At 42.9% G+C, this 10,070-nt stretch overlaps 1 protein-coding gene across 1 annotated transcript; it reads right to left on the bottom strand.

The window, feature by feature from the left end:
• Positions 1 to 988: 988 nt before the first annotated feature.
• syn1 (synapsin I) lies at positions 989 to 9,631 on the bottom strand (the record flags this gene model as incomplete). Its single annotated transcript, XM_080466833.1, has 13 exons — positions 989 to 1,124; positions 2,863 to 3,391; positions 3,478 to 3,547; positions 4,401 to 4,550; positions 4,636 to 4,738; positions 4,824 to 4,898; positions 5,009 to 5,151; positions 5,792 to 5,854; positions 7,102 to 7,191; positions 7,293 to 7,449; positions 7,582 to 7,673; positions 8,451 to 8,508; positions 9,273 to 9,631. 13 exons carry the CDS (start codon positions 9,629 to 9,631, stop codon positions 989 to 991), a joined length of 2,025 nt encoding a protein of 674 aa, XP_080322959.1.
• Positions 9,632 to 10,070: the final 439 nt, after the last annotated feature.

Here is a 10,070-nt window from a genome sequence, read left to right as displayed (position 1 = left end):
ACTACATGTGACGACACAGTTACAAGCACCAAAGTCAAAGGTTGGAGAATGCAACCATTGCCTCCTGTTGACATGCAGCTAAGACATCACCATGAGTGGTCGAGAGCGCAAACGTTTCTAGCTCCTGCTAACGCTGGACACTGTGTGTGTGCAGCAGTAATGAGTTCGGTACTGTACAGAAACAATTTGAAGGGAGGGCGGCAGGAGAGGAGGGGCAGTGTGGGTTTTAGAATCAGATCTTTGAATTGTTTCTACCTCATATTTCTGGTTGGGGAAAAGCTACATTTCTGAAAGTCATTTTCGAGAAAGAGCCCAAACAGGTGAAACAATGCCATGGTTTATAGGTTATATAGTTTTACCATTTGAACTGCTGCTGCTCACAAGCCGTTCCTGATCAAATTGTTGCTTTTGTCCCATTTTGTAGCAGTAATAACAGTTTATTAACCTGCTCTTTATCCAACAATAGCAACCAGATGGGATTCCGCAATGTTATGCATTATTTTCATAAGAACAGGGGCATCGTTTTAAATGAAACTGAAGATTCAATGGTCCTCCCTCTGAGAATGACTCTCGTACAGTTCCGTAATTGCTTTTGAACATAAGACCACAATGACTTTACGGCACCAACAAACAACTGAGAGCAGTATTGGGTTGTTTCGTTTCCTATTTTTGTGTACGTGTGTTCATGCATATATGTAAGCTTTCATGTGGCGCGCACACATGTTGAGTAAATGAGCTTCAGACAAGGCAAGGAATGTTTCAGACCTCAGTGCTTCACTGGATTCTACTTTGTGTTTCTTTTAAAAGATTTAAGCTCTGTAGGCAGTGAGTGTAAATAGTGGACTTTTTGTTCCATATCAGCTCCTGAACATGAATTGGTGATGGCGTCATCGTGGTCCTTGTTGGGGTGAAGGAAGTGGTCTGTCTCTTCTTGATTGCCTGTCCAGTTTTCAGTCGGTGGGAGGAGGGAAGGGGGGCGTACGCCGTCTCATTCTGAGAAGAGACTGGCAAAAGATTTGCGTAGATTGCGTATGGTTTCAGCCTTCACCTCGTCCTGGCTAAGGCTGGCTCGTGGCGCTGGGGTTTCTGGAATGTTGAAGGTATTGGTAAGAGACTGGGATTTGCTATAAAGAGAGGAAAATGGCAATAGAGGAGAGGAAGAGGCTATTAAAGTCATGCAGCAAACCCATGGAATGAAAAGACCGGAGCATGGCAAGACGGAGAGAGGAAGAAACCTGAGAGAGAAAGCTCAGTAAAAGATGAAAAGAAAGTACATTCATTCTGTGCGGTCATTCAGTATCACCTTATCATTTCAAGCAAGCTTTGATATGATATGAATAGTGAATGACATTTTTGCCATATGATGCATGTTTTTGTCTGGGATTCATGATATAAAAACCTTCAGGTCTATATATTGAAATACAGCGACTGGATTATGTGAGATTATCAATAAAATGGGGGCAGTGGTGGCCGAGAGGTTGGATTCTAACGGTTGGAGCATCCAGCTTGTGACTGGAGGGTCAAATCCGACCGAGAGTTGAGTCTGGATGAGCACAAGGCGTAAGACTCGTGTCAAGCCAAACATGCAGCCGGTGGAAAGTATCCAATCATCATTTTCTAATAAAGCATCAACTTGAAAAGGTGCTGAAGTAAAAGCAACAGGGCATTTTTGTCGTTACTTTACAAAGTGTTCAACTCGCAGAAAACATGGCACAACTTCTCAATCAAAAAGAGTCACATGATCAGTCAGCATTTATTGGGGTTATATGCTATTTTATCCGATGCAGGGTTAAAGGGGGCCGGAGCCAATCAGCTGAATATGGCTTCAGGCAGGTACGTACATCCTGGACAGGATAACTTCAACACCACTGTACCCCTTCATCAGTTGGAAATTTGTATATAAAAGTGGCTAAAATTACTTTGATTTAGTTGCGCACTTTTATCAACAGTTGTAGAAATGACAAAAAGCTAAACCAGAAAAATATCAGATTACTCCAGTTTTCCTTATCTCTGCTACTCAGAGTCTAAATAGAATATTTCATCAACTGTATCTTACAACATTTAGCATCTGTGACGCATTCATTGTTTTAATGAATCACAATCTCTCCAGACAATCCGACATGTTATGTCTTGTGAATCTGCAGTGGAAAGACTTATAAAATGTAATAATTAACAAGTCATGCTCATTCAAGAGAATACTTCGTCAATGAAGGCATTTCCTCCATGGCATGCATTTCTCAGTGCAGGCAAAGAATAGGAGGGGAATTTTTTTTCTTGTTCATGTGTACAGAAGATGAGAATGGCTGACGGTATTTTTTAATGACAAGATCTTGAAATCACAGTCTAATTGTTCTGTTATCTTAAGAAAGTGAAGGTCACTTTTGCGTGGTAACAGTTTAATTTAAATCCTGACTGAAGACAACTGAAGCTTGCTTTTCCTTTTAATACTCATGAATGAGATCAGGAGTGCCTTCATGCAAAGATAAGATTGAAAGCTGAAAACATCTGATCAACGAGTTCAAATGTTTGATCAACAGATCATATGAGACAGTCGAGGTCTAATCCAGGTTGAAAATGCATTGTTGCTCTGTTAGACACTCTTCAGATCAGTCCAGGTCCCTGAGGGAGAAGATTCTTCTGGCTGAAAGTTTTTAGTGATCCTGCCCAGATCATTATTGTAATCAACGACCAGTTATTTTGTTTTTATGTTCATCAACAACTTGTGATGTCAACATCAGATGCATTAAAATAATTATCAACGGGGGAATTTCCAACTTCTGTACACATTCAGCAATGGGCTTCATTTTCTGAAGAAAATAGATGAAAATGATCCTCAGTCACTTATCATCTGCAGCTACTTACTTTAGTTGTGGAGAGCTGCTCATAGCCGGGTTGTCCTGACTTGGCTTCTGTGGCGGCTGAGGCTTTTGCTGCAGAGGGGGTCTCCCTCCGGGCCCCCCCTGACCCGGAGCAGCAGGTCGGGGCTGTTGGGTGGTGGGTGGCCCGGGACGACCCGGCTGCTGGCCGGGGGCCCTCTGTTGCTGCGACCCTCCCAGGGACTGCTGCCTCGGTGGCGCAGGCCTCTGCTGTGGAGGTTTCTGGCCAGGAGCCCCGGCAGCAGATTTCTGTTGTTGTGTTACAGATTGTTGCCTCTGAGCCTGAGGGGAGCCCCCCTGGCTCCGCTGAGGAGAGCCCTGACCAGAAGCAGGTCTCTGGCCTGGAGGAGCACCTTGACCTGGTGCCCGTGGTTGGGCTGCAGGTCCTTGGTTGGCTTTAGCCTGGGTACCAGAGTCTCCAGCAGCGGGGCTGGCAGCAGACTGGGGGGCCTGTACTGGGGGCTGGCCTTGTGGCTGTGGGCGTTGCTGAGATGGGGGACTTTGCTGAGGGCCACCTGAAGAACAATGATCAATTAACTCTGACATTTATTTTCATTTCGATTCTTTTTTTTTTTTTTAAGGTCAAAAATGTATGTCTTACCCTGCGGTGAGGGACGCTGTTGAGACTGTGGTACTTTGGGCTGTGAGACAGGCTGAGGAGAAACTGCTTTCTGCAAAACACAGGCCGGTTTAAAGGACAAAAATGAAACATTTCCAGAGGAAAAGATTTTCGATCTTTTGAAAGTTTTTCTTATCAAAATGTTCTGCGACAAGATGAGCCAGGGAGAGTAAATCTGACTAAATGATACTCCAGCTTTGAAGACTCATTTTCAGTGGTGGGAAATATGCATCAAGGCTCTCCAAAAGTGTGTGGAAGTGTTAATGATGCTCAGTGTGGGTGTGTGAATCCTTCTGGCCCATGTAGCCCAGTTCCACTTCATTGTTATCTGATGTGTCGCTAATGAGATTGTATTTCACTGAAATAGTCTGCAATGCCACAGGAGTCTGTGTGTGGTGTATTATTTATTACTGTCTCTTGGATATATTTCCATAAATATGGCATAAATCTATACTTTTATACTGATGACAGTCATTTGTATGCATAGGTCAATGCTGAAGCTGCATATCGAATACTTCAGAGGTGTGCATCGGCTCACCCAATGCATTTGAATGTTATAAAAAAAATCAGTGTTTCTGAGAAGAAGATTAATGATTTAGTCAGACACAGACTTACATGTTCAGAATTTCATAATGTGAATATGCTAAACGCATTTGTGTCGTTTTAGACCTTCATCAACAACTTTGATACATAATTAAATCCTGCATTTATCAATTGTTTCTGACATTTGTGGTAAGTCCCCTGGTGTTTTTGTAGCATCAGTGTATGTCTACAATACTTCCCTGCAACCTATTATTGTTTGAGTTATTTCCTTCAAAGGACAAACTCTACAATAATTTCGCAATTTATGGTTTTGGTGAGTAAAGGTCAGCTTTAGCAGTGAACGTGGTTTTTGATTTGTGCACCTGGGCCGGCTGCCCCGCTGTGGCGCGGACTGCAGAAGGGCTTGGAGTGCGTGGAACAGACTGGTTCATCTTGGAAATCACTAGATCTGCAATCTGGACGCGATCCTCGTCCTGCTGGTCTCCGATCAGTGGCATAGAACAGTCATCAACCTAAAACAACAAAATATTCTGGATTTGGCAAAAATCCCTTTGCGATCACCAGTAATATTGATGTCATTAAGTCGTTTTCGAGTACCTCGATAATGTAGTCTTTGCCATCTTTACCGTGCAGAGCCTCCACAGCACAAATATCCAATCCTCCAAAAATGTCTGCACAGGAATCCACCCACATTCTGTACCTGACGTGTTAAACAGAGATATCATGTTGCAGTGTGATCTGATTTGATTTACACTTTCACTTAATTTGCAATTTTGAGGTCTTACTTGTCCGACATGGCCACCTGCTCAAGCATAGATGAGCCCGTGTTAGTTTTCCAGTTCCCAGAAATGGACGTTCTCCTGTCAATTGGAATAAAACTCCTCATGTATGTGGTTGAAGATTATGGAAATATATTTGGGGACGTCACGCGCCATCAAGGCAGGATGTCAGGCATGCTCATTTCACTCACATGTAAGCCTTGTAATTGGTACCAATCTTCTGGATGCGAACGTCGTACTTTGCATCAATGAAGGGCTCAGATGTGGCATAAGTCTTTGTCAGTGCTACAACGCTAGCAATGTCTTGAAAATCATACTGATTGTCCACCTTCACCTGGAACAGCAAGAGTGAACATATTCATATGCTAGCGCCGATGTAGAGGGTCAAAAGGTGACATGAAGTAACACTAAGTACCTGAGATAAGTTTGAGACTGAATTTACGTTGCACTTAATGAATAATGTTCATGCACTATAATAATTCTGATGGATTTTTAAGTTAAAAGCATCTTCATGGTAGATACCAGATCAGATTTGCCACATTGTCGGTAAATATTATACAGGTATATTTTAGACAACGAGTACAATAGTTTATGGTTTTGTGATTTAAATGTATTTCATATTGTTCAAAATGGTGATAAGAATGTTTGCGAGTAAAAATGTGTTAATTGTTTTGTATTAAGTGTTAAAAAGGATAGTCAGGAGTAGAAGGAAACGGGTCATACAGTAAATATTTCTTGTGAACGAAGAGGATGGTCAGTTGTGATTTTGTTGGATACCTGAGTCTTGTCAAAGAATAAACCTTCCTGTATGACTACAACGTCAGCTCAACGTGTTGCGTCTTCTCTATTCTTGCCACAGCTCAACACGTTGAGACAACCATAACACCGTTGTCCTCCTGGTCGCAATGCCAGAGGGGCAACACCTATCAATGTCAGAAATCAGGTGTTCATACTGAGATACCGGCAAACCGTACCTTCCCCATTCCGGAATGGGCATGCCCCATCTTTACCACGACAGGGAAGCGAGGAGAGGTGATCTGGAACAAAAACATGATCACAGGCTTCTTACAGATCAACAAACTATTTGTTTAACGTCACAGTCAAAGAGAAGGTAAAGAGTAAAATTCAGATTAATTCTGATGACTTGGGATTATCAGATTTAGTTTAACTGAGTGTTTGCGCAAATAAAAAGGAGCACGAACTTGATATTATTTGCACACGCGCGTGGAAGTTGATGTTAAATAAGTGCAAAGTAAAAAGCATTATCGATTCAGAATGTTTTTTTCTTCATGAAAGTGGTATATCAGGTGAGAGGCGTTCCCTCAGCTGGCTCGCCGCAACTTTTATCGCCAGAATTAATAATAAGCATTTCTCCAGTTTGGTATCACTTCATAGGTCCTGCACTCTTCTGAATTCCTTTTGTTGATCTTGTTTTTCCAACAGCTTTATCTTTGTGACAGATCACCTACCATAATTCAGAATGATTTGATGTTGATATCCCATTTCTTAGACATTTTCCCCACGTCCAACCTCAGGGCGTCATATTTTATTTACATACAAATCGAAAGTCAAGTGTATTTGCACATGTATGCAATATATCCTAGTTTTTTAACTGTTTACTTGACTTGTTGGTACCTCATGGTTCCTGTTGTGCTTGTTTTTTTTTTGTTTTTTTTAATGTTGTTCTGGTCCTATTATGGTTCTGGTTTCATTTTCTATTTATAGTTGACGTCTGGTTTTGTCTTCTCTGTCTTCTCCGTCTTTGTTCATGTGTACTCTCTCTCTCCTATCTCTCGTGTCTTGTTGCTCTGCCCTCGTGTCGTCCTCTGTGCTCCCTCACCGTGACTACCCTTGATTGTTTTCAGCTGCACCATGTCATTGTCATCACAATCCCTGCGCCTGTACAGTATCTGTCTCTTGGTTTATCCTCAGTCATGTTTCTAGACTATTGATCTCCGCCTGTATTTGTTGTTGTCTTGTCCCTTTTTTTTCATTTTCACTTGATCTTAGAAAAACTAGATTTTGGCCTCTTGGGTCCTTTTTCCACCACCAACAACACCATCGCACAAAAGTATGAAAATCATCCAAAACATTGGATAAGGAGACATCCAACAGAGAAGAGTGGCTCGAGCTGCTGTTTACCACCAACTAATGACAATCGAATAAAGGTTAATCACTATTTGACCTGTGTTTAAAATGATCTGTCGGTATACACAGTCCTTCAGGATTGCTTAGTTTGAACACGAGAGCAAGAGGAGAGGAGAGAGGCAACCAAAGAGCTCACCATTTCCTTGTGGTTTGGATAGTAAACCTGCTCAATCAATGGAAACTCCTCTGGGCCCAGCTCTTTGTGGAGTCGAGACATCTGAGCGAACTGGAACAGACATAGATGTTAAGGATGCTGCTGTATGTGACCAGTAGTTGAATTCCGAGTGCCCTGAATCCAAATGAACACATAAGTTAAATAGTACTTGCCACCCATGGTTTGTCACAGAAATTGTACACCGAGTGCAAAGAGTTGGAGCTTGGCACTCCGGCGTACTGCAGTCCGATCACTATGTTGCGGTGATCTCCGTTCTTGTCCATGCTGAAAGCGTGCTGTCTGATCAGCACGAAGTCGGGCTTAAAAGATCTGGCACCGGGGACATGAGACACATTTTGAAATGCATTGAAAGACACACTGATTAATCAGGATTCGGTTTAGTTATTTGGAGAAAAGGAGAACTTAAGAAGCATTACAATGGTTTTTAAGAACAGCACTTACTTAGTGACTTTATGTCCATTTCTGATTGCTTCCATATTCACGTTATAGGAGCCAGTGGCATTGGCAACCAAGTTGATTTCAGAAAATTCTGCCTGAAAGGGACAATATCAATATGTTATCAATGCTTGTCAAACATTATAAGACATTGGCGGTGCAGAAAATCAAAGTGGGAAGTTCAGACTGTGTGGAGAAAGTTCCAGTTATGAAACATCGAAGCATGTTCTTCCTGAGAAGAAGCCTGAGAACAGTCTAAATACCAACGCAACATTAGGCTGAGAGACAAAAGAGAAAGAGAAGCTCTAAGAATTTTTTTTAGATTGTTTGAGGATAACTGAGTGATCTAAATAGACACAGATTAATAATCTGGAAAGACTTTATAATATGTAAATGAACTCACTATGAATGTGACTAACTTGATAGTAAACGTGACCATGGCTTTATTTGAACGATGCTGATGCTTTGAGAATGTAAAATAAGTTGTCTGTGTTTCAGTTAGTAGAGGGAGTCACTTTATTCTCTTAAGATTGTGTGAGAAATGTGACTAATAGTGTAAATTGCTGAAGAAGAAGGAAAATCACAATATACTGTAAGTGAAATCCATTTAGTATTGATCTGTGATGAATCAAATGGCCTCATTCTATTATGCACAAGGCACTGGTTTGTTTTTTGTCTCCACTTTTTGGTTTGATGTTATCCGTCAGCAAAAACAGACATTTTTGAAATAAATCACAAAACATCTCTCGATCAAGGTTTACCTTGTGGTCTCTTCATATGGTTGTGATACTGTGCATTCTTCACCTTTCTCTCAAAGTTAATATGTATATACACTAAATCGGAATAAAACAAACGATGACTACCATACAACATACCTGTTCCACCTTGATGTCTAAGTCTCCATGGACCTTCCTTCCTCTGAAGACCTTCACCCTAAATGCAAAACAACATGCTGAAAGCGACTGCTGCATCAGTTACTGCTTTTCTTGCATTGTTAAAGCTGTAATAGGAGAATAGCCCAGTTTAATTCTGCTCAATAATACATCAAATACATAAAAACCCGCTTGCCACCGTGCTACATCCTGTTACACCAGTTTATATTGCATCTGAATCAGAATTTGGTAGGTTCCACCTCTATAATCATTCGATGCATATTCAAGATTTGTACATGGTGCAGCCATATATCTAGTTGATTATCACTTTGGATGCCGTTTTGAGGTAATCACGTAGCATTTTAACGCCTTTTTGTGCACAGCTCGAGTGAGGATGCGTCTGCGCATTGTTGAAGAGCTTCATTAACCTGGTGATTCACCCTTTTTAGTTTTCAGTTAGAAATACCTGCATCATCGTGCTGGCATCAGCGTAAACACACCTCTACTGCATGTGTCATCTGTTTTAAGTATTTATTTGGAACACAGCAAATCGCTGCTCCTAAAATGAAAATGGCTCCTGCATGTTGCTTTCAGTCTGTTGCGCCTGTGCCATATGGCACCGTGAGCGCACTGACATGTCTGCAAGGTGTTTCTGACTGAAACCCACTGGCGCACACACGTGATGCACCTCTCGGTGATGAATCATATGACCTTCTGGATGTGATTTGAGGCCGGCTGGCTGGCTGGCTGCTGCAGCCCCACGACCTGGCACACATTCCCAGTCTAGACGCGGGGCCGCGCTCCTCCGCTGCGCACTGTTCTTACCAGTCGGTCTGCTGGTCGTCGAGCACCAGGAGGATCTTGGCATTGCTGGAGACCCCTGCCCGGTCCGCCGCCTCGGATAAGGTCGCAGCCGCAGCGGCGGTGGTCTGCTTGACAGCATTGGATATGGATGAGAAGAAGCCGGAGCCTCCACCTCCTCCTCCACCACCTCCTCCTCCTCCTCCGCCGCCGCCGCCGCCACTGGGCTGCGGCTGGCTGGTGGACTGGCGCCTCTCCGGTGGCCCCGGCGACACCGCGGGGCTCTGCTGCGGGGGATCGGGGCGCTGGAGGTCGGTCATGTAGCCATTTGGCAGGTTGGACATAAAATTGCTGTCCGACAGTCGTCGACGAAGGTAGTTCATGATGGAGGTTGACGAGAAACGACGCTCCAAATATCCTCCCGATGAATGCGACTTACGACTTGGCTGATTAGTGAGAAACCATCAGCATCGAAGCAACCTAAAGAGAAATAAGTATCCAGTCACACCACTGAGACCTTTTAAATATCTAATGACAGTAGTGGGGGGAAAATCGTGACTGCATGATAAATTGCTTGAGGTGCTGGAAAGCATCAAACTGCCCCCAATCTGCAGAAATAACACACAAATACTATCGTTTCTCTCTTGAAATCTGATGTATTCCTTGAATTTAAAAAGCAGCTTGTAGTAAGATCCATAACAAGCCATGCTGAAGCCTACCTGGGAGTGTCCAAACCTGATCTGCCCCACGGATGGAGACGGTTCCTTTATCAGCTGCTGGTTATTCCTCACAGGGAAGCCTTTTAGACTCTCATGTGCTGTG

This window comes from Lipophrys pholis, assembly GCF_963383615.2.
Source record: "Lipophrys pholis genome assembly, chromosome: 7".
NCBI lineage: Eukaryota > Metazoa > Chordata > Actinopteri > Blenniiformes > Blenniidae > Lipophrys > Lipophrys pholis.
Note: the sequence above shows the minus strand (reverse complement) of the source record. Positions and strands in the feature narration are given on the sequence as shown.